At 34.9% G+C, this 27,169-nt stretch overlaps 1 protein-coding gene across 1 annotated transcript in view; it reads right to left on the reverse strand.

The window, feature by feature from the left end:
- Nucleotides 1-15,446, reverse strand: part of LOC100378544 (uncharacterized protein KIAA0930 homolog) — a 36,769-nt gene extending 21,323 nt beyond the window's left edge. Inside the window, exons 1-4 of the mRNA XM_006824062.3 lie at nucleotides 15,118-15,446; nucleotides 5,364-5,506; nucleotides 1,661-1,765; nucleotides 1,343-1,519 (exon numbers count right to left, since the gene is read on the reverse strand). Of these exons, the coding sequence (XP_006824125.1) occupies nucleotides 1,343-1,519; nucleotides 1,661-1,765; nucleotides 5,364-5,506; nucleotides 15,118-15,211 (519 nt within the window). The 5' untranslated portion in view covers nucleotides 15,212-15,446. The remainder of the gene's footprint in view (nucleotides 1-1,342; nucleotides 1,520-1,660; nucleotides 1,766-5,363; nucleotides 5,507-15,117) is intronic.
- Nucleotides 15,447-27,169: the final 11,723 nt, after the last annotated feature.

The raw sequence follows: 27,169 nt of genomic DNA on the forward strand, positions 1-27,169 counted from the left end.
TACTTGCATAGGAGACCATCTGAGAAAGCCAGCGGTAGAATTTTTTTTAGGTTTTGCCTTACACATTGAAAAGACAACTACGCAATTTTTATGTATTATTTCCTACTCTAATGTCAAACATTTATTGTAGAAATTTTTGGAAATTATTAGAAATTTTTACATTAGAAACAGTTGTGCACCTACATGAAACAGATTTTGTAAAAAGTTCTCTGATTTTATATACTACAGCAGTATTAGTAAGATTGGCAGAATACTGACCAATAGAATGATGTGTAACATACACTGTACAAGCCAGAACTACAAAGTGAGAAGGTGTAGTCAACGCAATGTTAATAACAACATGGATTCAGAAATTCTGAATGCTACACCCATAGGAATGCCGACAAGGACATACTAGACGAACGAACAATTCTATTCTAGATATTCATTTCCTAAGAAACCTATAAATAAAAGAATATGCAATACCTGTGACACAAATTCAATTGAAGATGAAGAACAAAGAACATTTTCTATTGAATTGCCCAAAATATAACACATACAGAGAAAATTTCATCCAACAAATTATGACACTACTTTCATCCAACAATAAAAATATACAGTTCACATATATACTCTCAAGCAAAGATCCTGGCATAATTATAGAACTTTCCAATTATATTTACACAAGAAAAAGATTTATTTAACATTTAAATACTAGTTAAGTTCTTTTGGTTTGTTTTTTGTACAATTCTTAAATATATCTTGTTATTATTTTAAAACTCAATTTGCCGTACTTATTTTATGTAAATCTTTTTACACGGAGGCAATAAAGTTATTATTATTATTATTCTAATTCATATCATTACCAAATATGGAACCTCTTGGAAGTAACACTTTTTTTAAATTTCGGTGTAGGATTCTATTATTCTCAAATCAATATACCCAGGAAAGATGATTTTGCTCAATCCTGCATGAAAGCCACAGCCACTATATATTAAAGCCAGCATATTATTTTCGCTATTTTAACTAACATGTGTATTTTTGCATCATTCAATGGAGAGAATCTAAATTCCCATCCCTAAATTCTCACCAATTTATTGGCAAGATTCATTTTAACCCCATCTCCCCAATAAATGAAGCAATGAGAATCTGGATTCTCGCAATTGAACAGTGCGATTACAAAATTCTTGATGTCAGTGACAATATTATCTAATTTCGCTGAAATGTGAGAAGCGCCGGTTTCTCATTCTCATCCAAGTTGAATTTTTTTGCAGTGAATGTCATATACCAGTATGCATAAGAATAAAGATCCTAGAAATACAGTTACAGTCTTGTTACCATGTCGATATCAAATCAAACTCACCTCATCAAAATTATCAATGATAAAATAAATATTTGGATAAGCGACTTCCGCTACTTCTCCTTTGCTGTCCATCTGTCTTTTGCTCGGAGATGCATACACACTCTGCGAATGTTTCTTAATAACGTGGATATCTTTACCAGGTTTTCTACATATTGCACACGTTAAAGTGTACTCAAACTACCAAAGAGATAACAAGTACACATTAAATGAACGCGTTCGAAGAAAGATTCGAGTTTCCAAGCAATTGTTTGAAAAAAAAACCCACTACACCTTGAACTCATTATGAAATGATTATGATGCATGATGGGTAATACTCACCTGCTGTAGAATCAGATTGAGGTAAACACTTTGCTCCCAGTCGATATCAGGGTCCCCTAGGCTAGGTAAAATTTTTGCATCTCTACGAAAAACATCAAGCTTGACCTAAAATAACATTAGAAAATAAACTGGACGTCAGTAGAATCACATTACAGCTGTGAACATGAAATTCAGCTAAGTGTATCATCACAACAATTTTGTCTGTTTTTGAATTTTCTCCCAACTAAATCATGATCAGGAAGTAAACAAAGACTCAAACTAAACACAGGAAGTAACCAAGTCAGTTAGGAGAAAAAGAGAGAGCAAAACAATAGCGTTCTAAGACAACGAAATGGCCAGCATATAAGCCTTAATTTTGCCAGCATAAAAATATAAATAATTTTCAGTTGGGGTCAGTTTTGAAATACTTAAAAAATCAGCAGCAGATTGGCATAATTGGAATATGACCATACGTGTACAATTCAAAACTACTGTGACTACTCTTATTAATTCAAAATAAAATAATAACAAATTATATTTGAGAATCAGTGATTCAAAGATTTTGATTTCTTTGTAACCATAGTTATAGTTTAAAATGGTATGAGAATCAGTGATTCAAAGATTTTGATTTCTTTGTAACCATAGTTATAGTTTGAAATGGTCTGAGAATCAGTGATTCAAAGATTTTGATTTCTTTGTAACCATAGTTATAGTTTGAAATGGTATGAGAATCGTGTGGTGTGCATATTCATTTCAAGATTCAGCCAGACAGACTTAATGCAGTGCAGTGATATACAGTGACTGCCACTTAGTATACAGACAACAAACCTAACAGTATGACTTTCAGAAATTTTCCCACCAAAATTTGGTATAACATTTTGTTTATTTTTTTTGTATTTTTATAAATTTCTTCATTTTGGAACAAATGGACATAGTTTTTCATTATCTAATGACCTTGATTAACATTTTTGGGCAAAATTGATAGAAAACTGATTTGATTTTGATATGTTCAAAGATGAAAGCAACTTGATGTATGTTATACCATTTGAGTAGAAAATCAACTTACCAGTACAAATTTTAGAAAACTACAAATGAGTAGTATATTAATAAAAAGTGCGGGAAAAATTTCTAGCAAAGAATATGTTAATAAGCATGCAGACTGGCATGTAGAAAGCATTTACCTTTTCATTCTGCGCAAGACATCAGTGAAAAGCAGAAATTAAATTAAAAAAAAATTAATTATTTAGTATGCAACAAATCCTACAAGAAACATTCCATACCATAAAACAAATTAACTAGTTTAATTTTCATGAAAAATTAATTCTTTCTTTATCTATAAGACTGAATTCCCTTCTGAACTAACAGAACAGATTTTTTTCTAATAAGGATAAGAAAATGGTCTTTAGTTTATTTGTGTAAAGTAATTACACACTGAACATAAGATTAAAAAACAAATTGACAAAAATATTCTCAGATTTCAAATTATCTCTTCATTTTAATGATACCGGTACAATATGGATGAAAACAAACACAAACCTTTTTTTTTATGAACAAATCTGAGAGGTCAAACTTGCTGTTTTCAACAAGAAGTCGAAAATATCACTTTTTACCAAAAAAATGCAGTAAATGTACAGTATTCATTCAATGAATATACAAACAATAAGCACTTATGTGTGTGAAATAATATCACTGTTTCATCAAATGAATACTCAACTATGTGCTATATGTGCTACAAGCATATCGTTTTTAGTTCATGATTTAATATATTCATTATGTATTCTTCTTCATATTGAATCTTTAAGGAATAAAGTGTGGGACTCACATGGAGCTTATACACCAAATAATCACAGATTATCTAGGTATTAAGTTTGGTGAATCATTTACTCAAACTAACTTGATGTAGCAAATACCGGTACATGCGAGCGACAAAATCATTAAAGTTACTTTCAAGTAACACTGTCTAGGTCTTCACAACAAATGTTTATATATTGATAGATTTTTTTTTTTTATTGATATGCTTAACAAAACAAAGATACAATACACAAATACAATACAGGTTACTACACAAATACAAACTTATGCTTCAAAATAAGGAGCCAGATTTTAAGAGATCTGTTAGAAAAGACACAAATTTACAATCAAGCCAACAATTGTCAAAATTCTATGTCATGCTTGGTCGGTAATAAAGTACCGTTATGACCATGAGCACCAGAACATGAACCAGAAATCGGAAGAACAATAAGGTAGCAGTAATAGAATAGTAGAATACACTAATGTGTATAGGTTCTAATGACAGTGTTGCATTAAACAAATTATCTCATAAATAATTACGTTCCTGAGGATCATGCTACTATCTTTAATATGCTTGTCATATTGGGTTGAAGTGAATACAATAACAGGAATTTTTTCGTTATACAAGGGAATGGGGCCGCAGCACCCTCATGCCATGGCCATGCGCCCCCTTACCTTGGGAAACAGATCCTCTGGCAACAATAAAATTCTGAATGACCATGTGGCCACAGTCTTCAACTTAGACCTGTCTGAAAGTAATTTTGGCCCCAAGGAAACCATAGAATGCTCCATTTTAACTTAGAATTATCAAAAACCCCACACCCTGGTAGGGAGAACCCTATCTCCCCTACTTGGTGGCGCCGCTGAATTGCAGTGCTCTCTCTTGCAGTTTTTTTCTAGAAAACCCCCTGCAATAATGTAATTTTTTGAATACAGGATACAGCTGTACAATACTACAGAAAGATGTATCATGTAGCACATTTAATGGGGACCATACACCATCATAAAAATCAACTGTCTTATGCAAACATTGAAATCAGTTTGAACTAAATTAAAATGTTGTTTCTCCTTAGAATATGTCCAATGCATTAATGGAAAAAGAATTTTTATTAAATATGAGATTAAAATATCATCACAATTGAAACCCAATATTCTATTTTTTTCAAAAAGTTAAATTTTCAGTAATGCAGAAATACTATTACCATAGTAACCAAAAGAAAAAGAAAACCATACATAATTTTAATTTCTGTGAATGAAAATTGAGACGATTGATTTGTGCATGCCGCAATTTGTTTTCATTTTACACTAGTGGTATGGACTCGCATTCATACTCAAGGTACATTTAATCTTTTAAGTTGGTCACAATTTCCTTAAATGATTATAAACTGCTATGCTAAAAGCTTTAAGCGAAGGTCTTTCATTCTAACAAAGAAACGGCAGCAACTGAATTCTTGAAAGAAGTTGTAAACTGTGAATTAGTTCCTGTACATTTGCCTAATGGGGTTCAATCTTGTTAACCTGTGCAAACATGGTTCATTCACAGGTGTCGACACTATTAAACGACTATTAAGTAATACATAAATTATCAAATGAATGGTTCTCAATGAAATGGCATCACTGTACTTGCTCTAAGAGAAGTGTATCTGTGATGTAAGCGCATCATAAATCAAAAATTGCATTTATTGTATTGTGATCATTGAAATATGACTTATTATTATACATCTGTCACAGTTATAGTGTGTCGTAATTTTGCTCTGCTGCGCGTAGGTCGATACTCTTGCTGTACTATCTTCGTGCATATTTTGCGATATCCTCGTAATAACCACATAGTATGACTAGACACACCTTTGACACAAACGACGATTCTGACAATGGTTCCACAGGTGACACCAATCCCATAATTCAGCAGTCTGAGCAGAGCAGAAATATTTACCTGTACTTGATCTCTATCTATTTCTTCTCTTTTACGAACGTAAAACAACATATCATCCCGTAGTTCATCTATTGATTCTACAAAATGATGTTTGAATAACTGGGTCCAGAAAGAAGTGCTCTCAATCACAACGAACTCCGCAGCTGCAAAAAAATTCAAATTATCAAAAACTTGATATTGCAGGAGAATAAACATTGGGTAACCGAAAGAGCTTTTAAACTATGAACTTCAATACACCTGTTTTTATAAATTGCGCCCTCTAGTGTCAGTGTACTTCTGTGATGTCAAAATGATGTATATTCTCGGGTGGGGAGCTATGTCACAGAACATTCTACTTTGCTAAGATGCAAACCATTGTACCATGTATTTTTATGGGCAGCTGCTGTGGAACGGCAGTTTAAGAGCCGGGAAAACAGCTCAAGTTGAGGAACAACACAAACTTAACATTGAAGTAATCCTGAGCAACCAAATTGGGTGTATGCTGCACATGTTGGGGGTAATCTTGTTACACTGTTCAGGAGAGTCAACAACTATCCTAAAGTACAGTTTTCTGAGCGTTTTCTGCCTTTGTTTTCACCGTGATGTTTGCCAGGCGGTGAAAATGCCTGGATGTTCGTCCCGAGAGTATGTGTATGTGTGAAATCAATGTGCATTCAAATCAACATCTGTGTTGTGAAGTCATTTATCGTCTGGAATGTAGTAACATTTCTCGAAATCATAATCTTCTTTGATGAATGACGACAGATAAAAATGATAGTGATGCTTTGAACTGGTTTCATGTCACCAAATTACATCACAAAAGTCATTTTGTCACTATGATAAAGTTATATTGTATGTATATCGATCATTTTTCAAAATTCAAAATGGCTGCCAGATGATGACATGATAGGGAAATCACTAAAGTTGTTGTTTCAATGAAACAACATCAGTTACACCCTTCTTATTATTGCTTATTTTTCGTGCAGTTGATTGAATTTTTCACCCAGGAAAACAAAGTATAGTATATCCTGCCTTACAAGCTGAGCCTGTAAGAAAGTTTTTCGGGTTCACCCAGAAGAACTTCCTGTTTTCAGAGTACAATTGATGTATATGTTTTCAAGCTGATCAACCAGAGTACGTGTATGCTGATATCATTTTTGCAGAACTAGTCATTTTTAATTATCCATTGGAGCAACATGAACGCAAGTCAGCTGGCTTTATCACTAAAATACAGACGGTAGTTTGATCAAGACAGTTTGACGAATATGGTTGAGAACACATTCTATTTACTCAAGTATCAGCAAAAGACAAACTACTAAAACATCCACATATTCATGAATACCCCCTTCTTTATTTAAAAAAAATGTAGTTCCTGACATATGGTTTTATTATCACAAGTAAACAATTCATAATTGAACGGATCTTTTTTCACTTTTTCCCATGTATCAATCCACAGCCAAGGTAAAGTAATAACACCTTTATTTAAAAAAAAACGTAATCTGTGAGCACAATATTTGTCCCTGTACAACAATAAGCGATCTGTTTCTAAAGTAGCAGCAATTTCATGAAAGCGTATTGATCAACCTTAACTACTATCTAGAGATATTTAAGTAAATTTTTAAATCACCGCGGCAGACATGCTGACTACTGTGCTAAGATTCAATACACAAATTGAACAGATTAGAATTCCACTGGGTTATGGCAAGCAACTTAATATTAAAGTAATTTAAGTAACAAATTTAGGTAACGGCTTTTATGTGATACAAGTGCCCGATCATGATGAATTAGATGAATTGTTTGTTTCAGGGACAAACTAAAATTATGTTACACTGCACATGGCTGTTTTCAAATTTGTCTTCAAGTACTAGTACTTGCTTAAAAAAAAAGTATATAATGTTTTGAGTTCACTCAGACTCGATGGCTACACAGGTAAAATAGACTCGTCCTATAAATCCCCAAATGACGAGTCTAAATCCTGCAGAGGGACAAGCAATCACAACAGACGAATAAATTTTAATGGAAAATGTTGGATTCTAACTATGTAATAAAGACGTTTCCTAAACGTCAGAAATTTACAAGTGCGATTTAACCACTTACTTACACCCTTGGCGAATAACCACAGACAAATTGAACTGTATGATAATTTAAGGATATTTGCACAAGAAAATCTGACCCTGACATCTTGCGTATACCATAACTACTAATTTGGTATTCAACATATACATGTAGCACTTTCTGAGCTTAGTTTTTAACAGCCAAATCAAATTTTGAATAATAAACCTCCATAACGGATGGCATCATTAAAAACACATTTCGATCGCCATTAGACAATAACTAAATGAAATGTGCTTCTCATAACACAAAATTCAAGGGCTAAGAGTTCAAATTCCTTAGCCCGTGCTAAGAAAACGTGCGTGAACGCTTAGCATGGGCTAATGAATGCTAAGTACGGGTAAATTCTGATCTGTGGCGACCTTTGAGTGAGAATATTATACATGTGATCAAATATATGCAACTTTCTCTTCCAGGAAAATACCTGCTTTCACACTGATCAGGTCGCTGTAGTAGCGTGTACAGCAGCTCCAATCGTAGAAAAAATAAATTTTATTCGCTGTCAACAACATGCATGAATAAAACTCTGCATTCTGTATACTGCCGTTGTATACTGTTTCTGTGCATTCAAATAAGTTGAGTCCATATTCTCTCGCTTTCCTGTGCATGTTGCTTCAAAATTAGAGACATGTCAGCAGCAGAAATTTTGCATTCATAAACAGCAGCTTAACAAAGGTGACTGATGCCGTCCCTTAGCATGTGCTAAGGACTGGCCCTCCCAATGCATGGACGCAATTGGATCTAGTTGAAATGCAAACATGTGAGATAAGCTTAAATCTTAGCCCGTACTTTGTGTAGCGTGAACACGACTAGTAATCTACATTGTTTGTTTGGTTGTGTGCTTAAGACATATCAACACGTGAAACTGTATTACATTATTTGAAGCGTGATTCAAAAATACATTAAAATAAAATTTCTGGTGAGTATGATAAAGTAGTGAATACATCATGACTCACTGCTAGGGAAACTAATTAGAGAACTTCAATAAAAAATCAATATTAATTATAGGAAAGGCAAATACTGTGGAAATAACTACTACGGCGTGTAGGTCTTCTCAACACTTTGAACGGCATCATTTCTGCTGGGGAACGTTTTGTTGTAAAATTTTGGTCATACATTGTATTTATATATTTTTCTATAACTTTGCTAGAAAAAATGTACATGTTTTTTCATTGGCTTGATTTATTTTGGTGATAGGTGTTTCATAAACATGGACAGAGGTGTATATTTAGAAAAGACTAAAGAAATTATCATTATATAAATGTGATGTCAAAGCTATTACGTTTGTTCACATGATACATCACAGATAGATACCAAATTGTCAATTTCAAGGGTGTTCATTCTGGAAATAGACCTGTGACTACTAGGGTCGTTTATTATTTCTTTGTATTGTAACCTAACTGAAAAAATAATAACAATTTGCAGCTAGTAGGGAATTATACCCATTTGGTTCAAAATTATCAATTTTTTTTACAAAAATACATAATTTACATAATAATAAGCAACATTTTGATGGGAAAAACTATGGCATTCATACATCTATTACATCATTTAGTGAACATTACAGTCTAAACTAATCTGAAATTACTGTAAGATCAAGTTGAAAATCATTATACTGTGTGTTTGAACAGTGACAGTACAAGAAGAAATACAAAAAATAAAAATCAGGACACGGTACAATTTTGACATTAATTTCGTGACAAGTTACATTAATTTCTCACTTACTGTTAATGAAGCAGATTTCTAATAAATATGACTGACAGTTTCTTTCGAAAAAATAACTACGCTTATTATTAAAAAAAAAAATCACTGAGATGACATGTTCAATTAACATAAATAAGCGTTCAATGCAGAAACATACAGAGTTGTTTCTCTGTGTTTTTTTGGAAACAGCACAGAGATGACCAAGTGCTAAAATGTTATTATTTGATAACACTGTTTTATGGAGCTGGTTGATATGTTGTCGTTCAGGACTGCATAAATCACTCTTGCATAAATCACTCTGCTATGGCTTGGTGTTTATACAATACATATGAACTTAAATGATGCTTAAGCTGTCAGTTGATTCAGATTTAGGTTATTATTCATTCCCGGGGGGGGGGGGGGGGGGCAAATTGTGCGATGATACATGCATAGTACATGTATATATAGCATTGGAAAACTTAAAGAGCAGGCTACAATATTGAATTGTTCATGAAAACCATATTTTATGAAATTTATAAAAAGTACAATGAGTAGTACTTTCAGTCTCTACAACATGAAAATCAATCTGACATCTGGAATCTGAATCAGGGTCAATTTGAAAATCTTCATTAACATAGCTACATAAAAACAAGCTAGCAATTCTGGAAAATTCACTCATAATATTATTCATGATAGTTCTGCCAGAGACGTAAACGCAGCACAATGCAATTCAGTGATCGTATAAATTGGATGTGATCAACAAATGTTGATTTCCACCGAGTAAAAGTAAATTTAACAAGTTTGAACGAAATCCATCCATGAATGCTTGATATTTGATGATTTTTTAGCACAAAAATGGCCACCATTTGGCCATTTTGAATAGGATCGTCAAACCAATATATCTGTCTATCTATGACATGATGTATAATGAAAATTTAAAATTTGAACATAATCAGTGAAAGCAAGTCAGAGATATGGCACGAGAACCACATTCATTAAAACAAAATGGCCGCCAGTCAGTCATTTTGAATCTTATCTGAAAAACAAAATTATTTGCATCAAGGTCCTATAATGTCTAATGTATATACCAAGTTTGAACAAAATCCATCTGTTAATGGCTGAGAAATGCTTGTTTTTGATGATTTTTAGCACAAAAATGGCCGCCATTCGGCCATCTAGAATCAGATCGTGAAACAAATTGACGTGCATATGTATACTATCATGTATGATGTATGTGTGAAGTTTGATTGTGATTGGTCCAGGCATTTCTAAGATACAGGTCCGGACACACGCACAGACGCACGCACGCACGGAGGTCAAAACATAAGTCCTCGTTTTCGGACTGCGTCCGAAGGGGGACTAAAAATAAAATACATGTAATATGATTCTTTCATGAGTTGACAACAGTGCCCTTCATTTTATATACTTTTGAATGAAGCACAAAGATCAGTACCTTATTATTACAGCGGGTGCAAGATATTTACATACCGGTACACCTAACTACCGCACCCGGTAGGCAATTACCAAGGGACTTTGCAACATCCCCAGGCACTTTTCTAGACACTCCAATGACTGCTGTAGACACAATAAAGTTACATACCCACTCACAGTTAATCAAAACACAGGACGTGGTATGCATTTGATGTGTGGCCGGAGGGAGGAGGGATAGTTGGTCTATTCCATTGCTTTGTAGGTACAAAAATTATTGCTGTGTAACGCTTGGAAGAAATATAATACGAACATAAAACTAGGAATAAATATTAACAACAAATGATAAATGTAAATTCCTTTGATTGGTAGTTTGTTGAGATGTTGTCAATGGATTTATATTAAAGGAAAGGTCAATCCTGTCAATATTGTTGGCCACATAGCAGCAGTTATGTACACTTATTTAAATAATGGACAAAACAAATTAAAAAAAGAAAAAATTGATAGAGTTATGATACCATATAATATTCCATATAGTTGCCGCCATCTTGGCAATTTTCAAGCGCCCTCTATTGGGTCAGACGAGAATGCGAGCAGGATTTATTTGTGCACTGTGACGTCAAAGGCTAGGTTAATTAGTGTCCAACTTAGGGGGTTACACAATGTATAATGAAGAGAAAAGTAATCACTAAGAGAGTCATAATTCATCGCGCAACTTTCAAGGGAGTGATGGCTATCTGCAAATACACTACACTACACTTTTTGCCCAACCTTCCGCTTTTACAAAATAGAATTCCCTTCTATCGACTATCAACAATCTAACATGTTTGTATTTTCCGCCGTGACAAAGCAGGAGTATTTTTGCACCCCTGTTTTGCTACTTCCTGGAAAGTGGTATATCGACTGCTTACTGCTTAATTTCCGACCACGCGGTTTTGTCCGACCAGAAATTGACCGCATTTTAATCATTTTTTTAGCTCGCTCATTGAAAACACCGTTTGCTCGCCCAAACACTGATCACTGATACATGAGTGGTCGAATTGGTGGTTTTGATAGTGAAGTATGAAAATACTATTATTAAATTTCGAACGACACTTCAAATCTATAGTTGTACGAAACTTGTATCGTTCGAGAAAGCAACTGCACTGGAACCTCCTGTTAGGTGATTCGGGTGCTTGTTCTAAATGTAATATTTTTATTTTATTTTAATGAGACGGTTACGTAAAAAAAAGATAGCTAACTCCTTTTGACAGAGCGGAGAAACGAGAGTATTAATGATTAATTCCAAAAATAACGATACCAAAATCACTTCGGTCCACAGGCGGTTGGTATGGTAACATTTGACATTCAATTTTCAAAATTAAGTCACGATCAGTGTCATAAATTATTCCCACAAAATAATATTTTCGAATAAAATTGCCACATGCCCGGAAAAAATCGAACAGAGCTTGACATGTATGAATAATTTATTGGGCTTCAGAAAAAAAAAACGTGTCAAATTTAATTATAGTCATACATATTTGGTGACCAGTCGATGAACAATTCGAAAATCATGATTCACACGCGAAAGTCCTTCGATACTGAAAATCATCGACACTACTCTGGTTTACCTTATTTCAAAACTTGCAAATAAAACTGATTCGCCGTGAACTCTAATATATCTCAGCCTATTTTTTTTCTTTTTGAACTATGGTCAAATATAACAATGTTTTTCATTGAATATTTTTAAAGCCTGTCACGGCACAAAAAGTATGTGAATCGACGCCGGAGATTGGATGGTACGACGACCCTTCAACTAACATCAAATTTGCTTGGTTACAACATCATTGATTGGCTGAAAGTCACCAGATCGGAGCGCGACCTGAGTCACAGAACCATATACAGGATAGAAAGAACCACACCTACATTTTCAACCACTTTTAGCGCGGAAATTGCCAGCATCTGTCGAAAAACTCGTGAATGTTATGGATCCGAATAAAATAAAGCTAGCGATTTCTAAGAATGGTTATTAATATATTCCCCGATGCTTTTCGAATTTATATATTTTTTTTATTTCAAGGTAAGAAACTGAATGGCAAGTTGAAGTTGCATCGATTTCAAGGCGGCGGTTTCACTGTTGTAGTTTCGCGATATAAAATAAAATATATATAATAATAATACTTGTTTAAATACTTGCCCCAAAAATATGGGACATGATCACCACGAATTATGGTCAATGTTTGTCCTGACTAGGACCAACGCTTTTCTTTCACTCAGTCCATGCATGGAACTGCCATTTAAATTCGTGGTCCTTCAGCTTGTCTTCGCCTTGAGGAATACAACAATACTTATACAAGTCTTAAACACATTACGAAGACTCAACAATCAGGAAAGAAACACCAGACAACCATGTCGTACTTGTGTTGAAACACATTTTGTATTTTACGTCAGAATATTATTTAAAATAAAATATTTAATCCCAGCCAAATCGAGGTCAAAGGGTCAGATTGCGTGCATATAATTACAAATAGTTAAAACAAAAAGTATTTGAACTTTTGTTGGCTGTTCAACATCTATGAAAACCAGAAAGACAATTATAGGACAATGTGAACCTTGGAATTTTTTTTGTCCGAATCTTAAATGCGAGCGATATTTCCGGGTTTGCGCGTTCGAAAATAAAGTGGAAATTGTCTGGTCGAATTCAACAAGCGGTCGCAAAAGCGAGCGAAAAAAAAAGCGATTGGAAAGCGGAAGCGAGCAGGAGGTTGGGCGAAATGAGTACTGTACTATGGATGCTCAAATGAACTAAAAAAACGCGAGAAAAGGACAACGCTCTTCAAAAATATAAACCACAAACTGCAGTACTCAATGAACTCACTATGGCTGTCCCTCAACTGAACCTAGCCTAAAACGTCACAGAAATGCCCGGATGTAGTATGTTAGTATGTTAATTCTTAGCTACTGTTCGTTGTTTCTTATCTCCATGAACGGCATCCATGGGCTTATTCAAGACATGTTTAAAAGTCGCCCACAACCACAAGAATAATGAGAAAAAATTAACATGGATGTAAAACTGTTGGAAATGGTTATTATGATCTATACAGCCCACAATTTTTGTCACCTTGACCTACACTTTAATAATATTTGCGATGTGAGTGTTTCGTTCAATATCTCATATAATGGCTGGTCCTATTGCCTGTTTGCCAGAACACTCATTGCCCAGTCAATCTTTCCCTGGAATCTTCTACTTAGTTTCACTTCCACACCGTCACCATACATGTATACCAGTTTCAAATATCCTTCAGATCTCAGACAAAATTCGATAAACTCGACGATTTTGTGTGTAACCTTCAGTCAACGATGGTCGCTACTCGTCTCGTAGCGTATCCAACCGATGCAACAGAAATGCCGCACAATCCCATGAATCGTTAAGCTCAATGCTCGAACCATTGCTCTCGTTAAACCAACTTCCTCGGCGAACATTCGCAAGAGACAAATAATCTCCATCTCAGTGTCTTTATCTAAACGCTTTGACAAATAGCAATAATTGTATAGTCAATGATGAGTTCAAAATCAGAAACTGCATTCAAAAGTAAACTGTTCTCACAAGGATAAATTTAATTCAGGTAATTTCATTATATGTTAGGGGCGTTTTTAAATATTTGTATCAACTAGATTTATTATTTTCGCGACACGTTCAAAATAAAATTTATTAAACGTAGGAGCATACGTATGTAAGAAATAATACAGTGTCCGATATCAACAATGAGTAAAACATGACTGTTTGATGAATGTTTGACTGGACGCTTACATGTTCTAATAGTTGAACCCATCTCAAACCCTGGTCCGTTGTTTTGATTAACTGTCACTGTAACTATAGACTCAATAAAGTTACATAGCCGGCTAGGGTATGTAACTTTATTGAGTCTACAATGGTCACTGGATCGTCTAGGAAAGTTCACAGTCCCTCTGGGACTGTGGAAAGTGTCTGGGGATGTTGCAACGTCCTTCGGTAATAACATACCAGGTGCGGGGGTTTGGTGTATGTAAATATCTTGCGCCCGCTGTAAATAATACACATAATAGTCCGACTATAGCTGCAGTTCGTAGACCTCTTGAATGTCAGAACTTGTATACGAGCAAAAACATATTTCAAAAAAAGCAAAAATCATTTTTGAGTTGCGGAATCAGAAATATTTTGCTTGCAATATGGTGTATCAATTGCACATAAAATTTATAATGTAAACAAAAATCATGATTGACTTGTTTTGATTGAAAAAAAAATCGTATTACTGATCGATATATTAATATAAAATACTGTCTAGTAAAAAAAAAATGCGTGGGAACTGTGTTTAAACAGACACCATTGCGAACCCGATAAAGCTATCACGTGGACACACTGAGCTTATTGACGTACCTGCAGCCGGTGAGGGAAGTGACAACCAGCTGGTTGCACTACTTCCTTATTCTAACAACTCGGCCTATTTTCGTGGAAAGCGTAATCAAATATGGCGAAACGTAGCAAAAATAACTATACAGAAAAGAGGAAGACGTAAAGTAGTTGGACACTCACCCTCTTGTTCATTTCTGTTTCTTCTCTCGACGATTACAGAGAGCATTTTACTCACAGAACTCTGTCTTCGGACCCTCGGCCCTGCGGCCGCCATTTTTTTTCGACTGTAACCTTTGCCCTATTATAACACCACGTCATCACAATCGTATCACCGATTGCATTTAATTATGGATCTACGTAAATCGTAGATTATCGCGCGAAACAGACTTACCATATGGTAAGATTTTGTTTCAGAATACTGGGCTATAAAAGGTCGATATGCGAAGTCCACGCGGGAAGCCCATTTTTACGTGAACATCAACTCATACACAGCTCAGGGTTGAACCATTTGATATACGGGGGGTGTGGGCGTGGCTGCGCTGATTCAGTTATGGCAGGGCAGGTATAGTTGTCGTGTGATATTTATTATCACTTTTATATACACCTGACTGTATGTAAACCCACTGCAGCCGCATTGTTTAAACAATACACCTTTTCTCGCACACACACACACACACTGTGAATATGTGCCGTCCCGGTTCCGTCGTAGACTTCCTGGCTGCATTTTGTTCATAGTGTTTGTTTCAAAATGATGTAAAGTCGGGCGAACATATGAATAAACACAAATTAAAATCGCCTTTAAAACACAATAAATTAGCATACCCATGCCGTGCAAAATTGTTGTTTTCCTCCTTCAAGTTTTGTTCTATTTTTTTTCTCTTTTCCATGATTATTTTTTGGCCTCACTAAAAATAGAACTGACGTAATCATAGAGGGCAGTACAGCGAGGACAACATACGTGCAGTCAATAAGGACCTTTTCCATCTAAGCTACGTTACTTTGCTGTGATTTCGTTTATTTGTTGTAAATTCCAAGTAAATGTATTGCCTGAACAAACTGAAGCCCTTGAGAAATTATTTCAATGCCACGACAATTATATATACGCGATTTTAATTTTTGTTTATTCATTTGTTTGCCCGAATTTACATCATTCTGAAACAAACACTTTACAAAAAATGCAGCCAGGTTGTCTACGACGGAACCGGGACGGCACATATTCACAGTTGCGGCTACAGTGGGGTTGTATACAGTCAGGTGTATATAAAATAATTATTTTTAATAGTTAAAAACAGACGTTTATATGTAATAAGTTGAACACCGGGAAAGGGGCACGCAGGTACTTGTGTGAATGTGAAGCCGAGATGTGAAGCTAGCGAGCACTAATCTGTCGAACCTTATTCTCAGGAGATGCTGAATTGATCGAGTTAGGGACATTTTTCAGTGTTCAATTAACAGAATTACGAGTTACGGGCAACCTATATTTTTGTTTTTGTTGGACGTTTAAAAATTGTATGTTGCCCGTAACTCGAAGTTCTGTTAACTGTTAATTGAACATCGAGTTACAACTTGGGCGTGGTTTCGCAAAAAAAAAAAAAAAATGGGCGTGGTTTCTGAAATATGGGGGTGGTCATTTTTGTACCTCGATGTTTTAGTAAATTGATGTTCGTACCTCGATGTCTGTGACTCGAACAATTCAGCATCTCTATTTTCAGCAAGAGATGCTTGATTGTTCGAGTTATGAACATCGAGTTATTTTTAGAAGCCATGCCCACTTTTGCGATAACACGCCCAAACGTATAACAAAGCAAACAGTCTAGTTTGATCACGTGTTAATTAAAGTTCGAGTTACTAAATGTGGACATTCAATAACTACACAGATGTATGTTTTTGGCGTGATTTCTCAAAGTTGGGCCACAGGGAGCCCAGGAACTATGATAAACTGTACGTAGTCCCTATGAGCGCTGGGGGGGGGGTTTATTGGCTGGTATCTAGTGTAAGAAATAGACAAGGGATGAAGGCTCCAGCCAGCTCATATTTTTTTAACCCGGAAAAACAGCCAAAAAGAATGAAAAATAAAATCTAAAAAAAATACCAGGTTGAAGATTATTAGTTGCTCTTTCAAATTTCGCCAAAGCCTTACCTATATTTTACCGATATCTGCAGAATAAATCAAGAAAACTACACAAATTGACTCAATTTAGGAATAATTAACGGTTTGCCCGAACGCACGGCATAGTTGGAGGCGTGGCCTGTTCAGAATTTGTAAAAAAACAATCACAAGACTGGTTACGAGCCAGTTGAGCGAGGCTAACAGAGTCGTAACCTCGGTGTGGTTCGTAACCAGTCTCACGATTTCATGATTGAAATAATTTCAAAATTAGCATAATTCCCCAAAGTTAAGGTCAATTTAAATATTTTTTTTATGTAAAACGTTCCTCAAAATAATTATTCTTTTTGGTTTTTGGTGTGAGCAGGAGAATTGGCTATTTCCAAATTTTGCAAAAGGCGTCAATCCGATAACTAAATGAAATGAATCGCCGGCTATATAACGGCAATAACGGCAAGTAAACCCATAAAACTGGTCATAACTGGAAAAAGAAAATAATTAAAATATAAAAAAAATGGAAGCTATACCTATATATTGGATGTTAATTAGATTGTAGGTTATGGAAATGTACAAATGATTGCTGTTTGTGTGGACGAATATTTAAATAAGAGCTGACATATATCAACTGATTGCATTCATTTAGTCTACTTAATGTACACCAAGTATCCATCATGTTTTGTTTCATTCTAATAACTGCCTAATGGCCGAAAAAATCAAGTTCACATATAATATCCCACACAAGTGTTACCATGTGTTCCATTCTATGGAATTCTCACTCTGATGTGATTAAAATTTCAAACAGAAATCCTGGCTGCCGTGCACAAATTTAATGATGACTAAATCGTAACCATGGTAGTTAAATGCTGTTGTTTAAATCTTGCGCATAACTAAACTAAAATATTTTCCAGTTGTACATGTAATGTAGTGGGAAGGCTGTGATGACATCATTGAATAAGTAGTTCTCTGTCTGTTATTGCATTCAAAACTACAATTTACCACATGTTTTAATAAGCCAGGATATAGTAGAACACAACTAAGATACTGGCAGTAATTCTGTGATAAAGGATAACACCCCGAGAACAATTTACATTAAACGAAAAATACGGCCTGTTGCATTGTACAGTGCCTGGTTTTAGCAGAGACCTTAGAAAACAGGGATGGTATCCCTTTTATGAAACAGCGAAGCTACGTTAACACTTAATTTACATCGTCTTCTGTTCCATCAGCCAAAAACATAAAGTGGACGTGCAGTTAAAAACGGCCCATTAATTGTCATGCCACTCACACATAATCTCTTTGTTTTACAAATCTTGTTTTCTTGAACTGTGCTATTTATATAAGTATCAATTACTGAAGTAACTGTTCGAAATGGATAAGTCACACTTATTGTATAAATTACCATAAACAACATTAAACTATCATCCGGTCTGTAAAAAATATTAACGATTCACTAACGGAATGATGTCATTAACAAATAAAATGTAAATTACAATAAACAAAATAAATTCCACTCATTGTATCAGTTACCATAAATAACGAAGTAACTCAAGTAAGCATCCATTCTTTAACAATACAGTTACAAAAGTCATTCATAAATTAGATTTACCAAAATGTAGATTATAATAAATAAAACATTATAATAAGTCATATAGTCATATAGTCTTATTGCATAAGTTACCATTAGACAAAGAGTAAGCAAAGTAAAATAAAATAATGCAAAGATGGAATTTTGCAACAACAGTCAAATTTTTGAAAACATAACTTACAATAAATAAGATATATAACAATTCACACTTACTGTACCAATTATCATTAACATTATATTAAGCATTGTTTCATTAAAATAAAATGAATGCTAGATGGAGTTATTTATGTCCAGACAGACACCACAGCTATTCATAATATAAAACATTTTCTGATACAAGCTAAATACTAAATTTTCTTGAACCCCACATTCCTACTTGACTCCCTTTCTGCAGTCCTGATAATAGTCTCTGATAACCAACGGCCCAATATCCGCAGCATTCTCATCTATGCCCTTACGATTTGGACAACGAACGACCATACCCGAAATTACTGCAGTCTGCATTCAATATATAGTTTATATGCCAGGGTATATTGCAGAAATCTTTGACAATGAACCAACTTTTGGATTAAAATATAATCCAAATAATTCCATTTTATCGAAACTATTCTATTGATACGAGTGAAACTGAAAATTGCAGTAGTAACAGTTTTTGTTTTACTATGAGAACTACTACCTTCCACGAATGCGCACGGGAAGTTGAATGTTCTTAAATAAGAAGATACATGTCCCTGATTGAGTTCTTTATATATATTATGAAAACCATCTTCAATGTGTATCGTTTGTATCAAATAAATTTTACACATGAACGTGGGCGCGCAAGTTTTGTCCCATTAATGAAGCTATTGATATTCGGCGAAATCGCGCTTTTGAGATTCCTGGTTGAATATAGAACACCCCGTATAACGCATACCGGCCTTAACGATGCGTGTAGTAAGTACCGGTATGTTCGGTAATGATAATTGCGAATACCGCAACTGTTGTATTTATTACAGTTCACATATTATATATCAGAGGCTTCAAATTAAATTTTTCCGACTATACCACTTTCCACATTTTTGTTTTTGAGATGTGCAGATTGCACTGAGGGCGTAAAATCCAACTTAGAACTAGTATAGGCTCACACGTGTCGGGCATAACGCCAATTTTGGAGAAATTGCGATTTATGTGTCAGATATATTTAACGATTTTGTGTGTGTGGATGAATCAATGCTTAATAACTTATATTATTTTTGGGGTAAAGTATTTCAAGAATTACACATATGAAGCTTTACGAAAACCTCACTATTATGCAGAAGAACGAGATGATATTTTATATTCCAGTCATATTTTGACTGAAACGTTCCTAAAGTAACCCATATTTTGGCACAGATGTCCAGATTGGCCGATCTTCACCAAATTGCAACCTTTAATCTAATCCTAGTTTGTCGATGCACACAAGAACTCGACATTCTTGTCAGATACCGACGCAGTATATTCAATATAAAACCCATTTTTGTAAATGTATTCATTGTATTCTCTACAGAAATCTAACATTTACTTTCACAAATACTGAATGTATATACTGTATTGATAGTAATTAATGTAAGTATATTTATTCACGCTGGTGTGGAATAACCATGAACGCATTTATTGGAATCGTAATTTCTGCACACAGAGGGCGCTAGTTTTGGCTAGGGAGCTATTTCTCACAATAACTGAAAAAAAGCACGTACGGACACAAAATTTACACCATATTTTGCAAAAATAATTTTTTTGAACATATCTAGACAGTATGTGGTGTCAAACATTGGTATAAGTTTTTTAGAAGGCATATTCCCAATATATATTGATATTTTTGTTATAAAATTGTAAATAAACTGAATGGTGGATCAACTGAAATAAAGTATTTAATAACTTTGGTTCAAACTTGTTAATGCGAATGAAACTTTCCATTTCTAACTGCATAACATCAAGCAAGTCTGACGTAATTTGCATTTGCATCGTTTGGTATAATAACACTACTGTACTCAATAAATCAATGATAATTCTTCAATTAATTAATATGCAAGTATATAAGTTTCTAGTATTTAGAGCATGTTAACTTCTGTTTTGCACATTGCATTGTGGGAGACATGATTACTGATGTATTGCCCGAAACACATTATACACAGATGTCAGAAATAGAATCACTTAAATTATGTCCATTACTACATCTTCCTGTATCTTTTGCAAGTTTATTCATACAAGACAAGTTTCATTTCATCGTGTAAAAACTACATGTTTTGACTTGACAAATGCATGAAAATGCAAATCCTTATTAATCAAGATTCCACATCAAATCAATGCTTACTGGTGTACATGATTCGAAATAATATAATACGTAACACAAAATATTATTCCCATTCACTAGTTTTAACCAGATGTGACTATCGGTCATATACATATGTATAATGACTAGTTTTTGTAAAGCTGATTTGAAAGCATATTCACAACAAGTGGAAAATCAAATAAAGCCCAGGAAGCACTTCCGTGTGTTGAAGTTATTGGGGACACATTAATTCAAAATTACTTGTACTGTATTGATTGAAAAGCTGAAACTAATTATGTAAATCAGGTAATTAATATGAACAGATTTGAGTGTAAAACTAATAAGGTCTGCGCAATGTAACACACCATCTATGTACTAGGTTTTAATGAAATGTGATGAGAACCAAAAACAAAAGAACTGATTAATCCAAAACTAATCAGGTTTGTACATTGTCCTATAGCATCTATGTAACAAGTTTCATTGAAATTAACTAATTATGCAAATTAGGTAGATAATATGCACAAATATTTATTCGTAAAACTAGTTTCATTGAAATGTAATGCTTACTACTTGAAGTACCAAAAGCTAAAAATTAAACAATCAGCAAATTAAGTAATCAATATGTACTGATATTACCCTAAAATTATTAGGTCTGTGCAGTGGCCAACAATTACATCACAGTTGTCCATAATTCCTCACATTTAAAGCAGTTCGTCTGAAAGTGTCAAGTTGTTGTGAAGGTTACTTTAGATCGTGAAGTTGTACATCGGATGTGGTCCTGGCTGCTGAGTAGGCAGTGTCAACAGATGATGGTAATCAGGAAATGGACATATTGTAATTACACTTATGCTAATTTTTTCATTCCATTAATATACAATAGCTTACATTATCAGTATTGTGTTTTGAAGTATTGAAATGTGTTTTCAAGATAGTCTACTTGTAGCGCAGTTGAAATGCAACTAATTTGATGTGTGAATGTACGACATATATCTAAAAAAACAAGTCTTAAACTAAGAACCGACAATTGAAAAATGTCTTTTTTATTAACAAAATAAACATTTATGTATTTAATTGGGGACAGTTCACTGTGTGCAAAGCATGTATGAATTTATCAAATCTCTTATAAACTCCGTTGCCAACATCATATGAGTAGAATAACGTTTATCTTTATACTAACATGATCGCATTCCTTGCCAACTTGTGGATGACTGTCCGCCCAATTCACATATTCATCTCTAACACCAACACAATCAGGTTGACAGCCTTTGAGAGGCGTAAATAGCATTTGATTCTCGATGAACGTGGTTATGACTTCACTTACGTCTTATTTAATATATCGCTAAGATCTTCAATGGTGTTGCAGTTGCCAGAATACACTGGACATTTTTAATCCTACAAATTACGCACAATTGTATACAGTTTAACAGGTGTATAGATGAATATGTCCTTTTATAATAAAACACATCAATCAAAATTAAAAAGCCACTGACCGAGGGTTAATTAAAATGATCTGAATTTCACTCTCAATAGAAAGACTAATGTTTTAAAATCTTTTACAATACACAGTGTGGACTGCATTGAACATATTTTTTTCTACCAGAAAATCCAACAAATTTGGAAATGAATTATAGCTATGTGCATTTTTTTTATAAGACCACTGATTGAGGTCGTCGCCACTGACCTTTTAATGATGGCACTATTTGACTAGAGACTGTTTTAGTGATTGAGAGAAAATTATGCTTGTGTGGCAATGGTTATGACCATGCTGTTTTTCAAAATTACGGTTGGGTATACAGGTATGCTTTATGTGTCGAGCTATTATCAGGGGGAAAATCTCTTCTCTCGGGGTTCTCCACACGTGTCAGGGGGGAATCTCGTCTCGTCTCTATATCTCGTCCCCTTGAGGTACGGGATCGGGAAAGTCACCTTAACTTTACAGTCAAATAAGGCACACACAACGAAATACGTTTCAGCTCTCGTCTTAGTCGGTCAATCGAGCACTCTATAAGACACAGCGCCCTGGGGAAAAAATCCCCAAGACTCTCGCAAGGCTGAACCAAGACTCGCCCAAGACTGGACTGCCTCAAGGCTCGCCCCTGGACTGGACTCTCGACTCGACTCAACTCTCCAGGACTGCACTCTCTCTCTACTGCCTCTATCGTGCTGTGCTCTCCAAGACCAACTCAAACTCTCTTTATTCATTTTCAAAACTCTAACCAATTACAAAACAGTAAAAGACTCTAGGGCGTAACCTTCAATCATAAAGCCAATCACACTAAGTACTGAATACGTCATATCTTTTGGTTAATCGTTCACTACATTAATAACTATGAATATAAACTGTCAAAATCGCGACGGTTATCTGGTAATTAGTTCCAAATCACTGAACCAAGTTCCGTCCAAAACTTCAAATAGACCTGAACGATGACAGACATAACACAGCAATTCAGCTAATAATCAGCTAATTAAGTCGGTTAACAGATACGCAAAAACAAATTCATGACACTATGTTAATTATTTCAAAGCACTCTTCTACATAACTGAGGTCAGCTATAATTTTTGAGACTAAAATTACACACATATGAATATGAATACATTGCTACGATTTCATGGATAATGTAGTACTCTAACATCTAGTAGTTTAGTGGTGTGTTGTGCATTGGAAAATATGCCAATTAACTTAGTCGATCCTATTAATTCTTTCACAAATCACGCGATCTATGTCTTATTTTTGACTTACATATATAACAGCCAATTCAGGGTTTACCAAAACTATGCCGATGAGAGTTATTCGGTATTTCCCGGATATCTATTTAGACTGTCAATTGTTGACCAGGATCAACCCGATTGGTTCTGTTCGAGTGTTCAACTTTTCACGCGGATGAGAAATCGCAGCACAAATGTAGTCGGGACTTTGTGATGAATCACAGAATCCATGTGAACAGTACATTTCTATTGCAATATTCACAATCCTACAAATACTTGTAAACATCTAATTAGGATGTTGCTCCAAACTTTTTATTTGTAACGGTAACGGTATGACGCACATTGATCTAGCTCAGTTTAGTCTGACTGAATAATCTGCATATATTAAGTGTTATTAATCAAAACATTCTTATTTAACGTAAAACAAATAAATACTGGACAAATACTGATAACGCTTATGATTTCCATGATGTATTGTTAACACATACTACTCAAACATCAGTAATCTTAACTAAATTGTATAATGAATAATTAAAGTACCACAAATAAGTTCTTCCATTTTGGAAATTCCGAAGCACCAGTCACACTGTGCCACATGTGAGATTTTTTAAAGGCAAGTTTATAAAAGCTATTCCTCATGGTTTTAAGCAATTGTATATTTCAGTCAATGTTACTCTATCATAATTCTCGGTGTATTACAACATATCACATCGCTTTGTCGTAAGAACGCCTCCAACTTTTTTCAATTGTATTCTCATTTCTAGCATCAGCAGCGACATACTCAATCTTTGGGTTCTTGTTTGCATTCATGGCAATGTCTATCATTCATGGATTGATATCTATAGCTGGAATGAAATGCAGTGACAACGTTTATCACATTGTTACGATAAAACATTAGGTTTATAAACGTCCTTCAACTGAGTAGTGTTAACAGGTCTCCGCTCATAAACCGCTCGCAAACAGTTTGTTTTCACATACATACAATATTTAAAGAGCGGTAGTCGCCGCGCTGCGCATGTGCGACATTTGTGCGGTTTTACTGGTGACTTTGCTGTGTCAGATATGTGGCATGTCATTACACGTCTATTCTTACTAAGACAGGTGTGGATTTTAATATCGAAATTCCCACGGGTTAAGGGTAGGGTTGGTAGGGTTATATACTAATAGAAATAAAGACAGGATATGAAACGTCCGCACTTGGAATCGCTGTACACCAAACGAATACGGCTGGTTTATGAATAAACTCGCACACTACACTCACCAAGAAAGCGATCCACTTGACTATAAGACTCGTATTTATCCAATTTTGTCATACGTTTGTAATAATTTGCCAGTAAATTCACAAAAAATGATAATTTCTGGCGCTATCGAGCGTCGCGACTTGAAAAACACAACTACTCCCTCACAAGCTCCGCCCATCGAACGCTCATTGGTGGAAAGGGTTCGGGTCAAAGGGTCACACTGATTTCAAATACAATAGCGGTCTTTATTTCTATTAGTATATAACCCTACCCAACCCTACCCTTAACTATAAATCCTGTTGCAAGCGCCCGTGGAAATTCCCGTTTATGATTTTACTACAGATATGTTAGTTTCCCGGACGAAATTTCGCATATGATAAAAGAGTTAAAATCAGGAGCTTCTCTGGGTATCTGATCAAGTTATGATCTACTGTTTTAGTCCCCATTCCAAAAGATCCTGGTTCGGTATCTGTGATCAGTCTAATTATCGTCCAGACGCTGATTCAACTGTGCCATCAATTGTTAGAGAAAGTTTGGCTCAAAAAGATGCATTGATTGTCTTTCTACTAGTTATTATCAGTTTGGGTTTAAACCAGATCATGGTACGGACATGTCTATTTTCGTTTTAAAAAAAGTTTTGTCATATTACAAGAGATTGAATACACCTGTTTTTGTTACGTTTATGGATGCCTTAAAAGCATTCGATTATGTTCGTCATGATATTCTTTTTGAAAAGTTATTACTTAGGCGTGTTAAGATTTATTTAATAAAAGTTTTAATTTTTTGATACAAGCACCAAACATTTGTTGTTAGATGGAATAATTGTTTTTCTGATGTTTTTCATTCGACAAACGGTGTGAAACAGGGTGGCATCTCTTTACGTATATTTTTTTACAGTTTATCTTGATAACCTCAGTAATGAACTATCCTTCTTTTCATTTGGTTGTTTAACAGGGAATCAGAGAATTAATCATTTATTTTACGCTGACGATATTCAGTACTGGTCAACATTTATTGCTTGATACTTGCGGACAGTGTCATGAATTTGTTTGCGCGTATCTGTTGATCGACTTATTTAGGTGATTACTAGCGAATGGCTGTATTATGTCTGTCATCGTTTAGGCTCATGCGAGGTCCTGGACGGAACTTGATTCAGTGATTTGGAACTAATTAAGATATAACCGTCGCTATCCGGACTACTATTTCTGACAGTTGGTATTCGCAGTTAGTAATATAGTGATTAATCAAAAGCTATGACGTGTCCAGTACTTAGTGTGATTGGTTAAATGTGTGAAGGCCACGCCTTAGAGTCTTTTAACTGCTTTGTAATTGGTTAAGGTCTGGAAAGTGAATAAAGAGATACTTTAGTTGATCTTGGCGAGGACACCAGGACAAACGCAGTCTTGGGGCAGTCTTGGGAGAGTCTTGGGTCAGCCTTGAGATAGTCTTGGGGACTTTTCCCCAGGGAGCTGTGTCTTATAGAGTGCTCGACTGACAGACTAAAGACGAGAGTTGAAACGTATTTTGTTGTGTGCGTCTATTTGACTGTAGAGTTTAAGTGACTTTCCCGATCCCGTACCTCAAAGGGACGCGATAGAGAGACGAGACGATATTCCCCCTGGCACGTGTGGAGAACCCAGAGGAGAAGAATATCCTCGTGATAACAGTATGGCAAACTTAGCTCTATCTTTTTTAATAAGAAAAAATGTGTCAATTTATTTAAGTGGTAGACTACTTGATTACGTCACTGTATATAAATATCTAGGACACTTAATCACTAGTGATCTAAATGCCAATGTTGACATTCAGGCCAAATCTCGTCTCTTCTGTGCGAGAGGCAACGCGATTATTCGCGATTTTAAATTTGCGTCCTTAGCTCTTAAATGTCATATATTTTCTGTATTTTGTGATATTCCTTATTGTGCATTTTTGTGTTCTAATTTTACACTTTGTAGTTTTAACTCTATTAGGAGAGCACACTCACTTTGTGTTTCGTAAATTATCTGGGTATTCACATTCTGTTGTACAGAGTAATAGGGCAGGGTTTGTTAATCTTTATATTAGATCTTTTGATGAAATTCTTCGGAAAAAAAAAGCATTTAGCAATAATAAGCGATTCTACTGAATTTGACAGAATGCAACGTAAATACGGCTAACTAATACTAAAAATGTTTATTTATTCACTAATAAGGAAGCACTGAACAAAGTCTTGTGTATTGATGCAAAATTCATAGTCAGCATTAACACTGTGTCAGCTTATTAACAGTTTCCACTTAGTTCATAAGAAATGGTTTAGTTTTTAT

The sequence above is a fragment of the Saccoglossus kowalevskii genome, chromosome 11 (genome assembly GCF_978046115.1).
Source record: "Saccoglossus kowalevskii chromosome 11, keSacKowa6.1, whole genome shotgun sequence".
NCBI lineage: Eukaryota > Metazoa > Hemichordata > Enteropneusta > Harrimaniidae > Saccoglossus > Saccoglossus kowalevskii.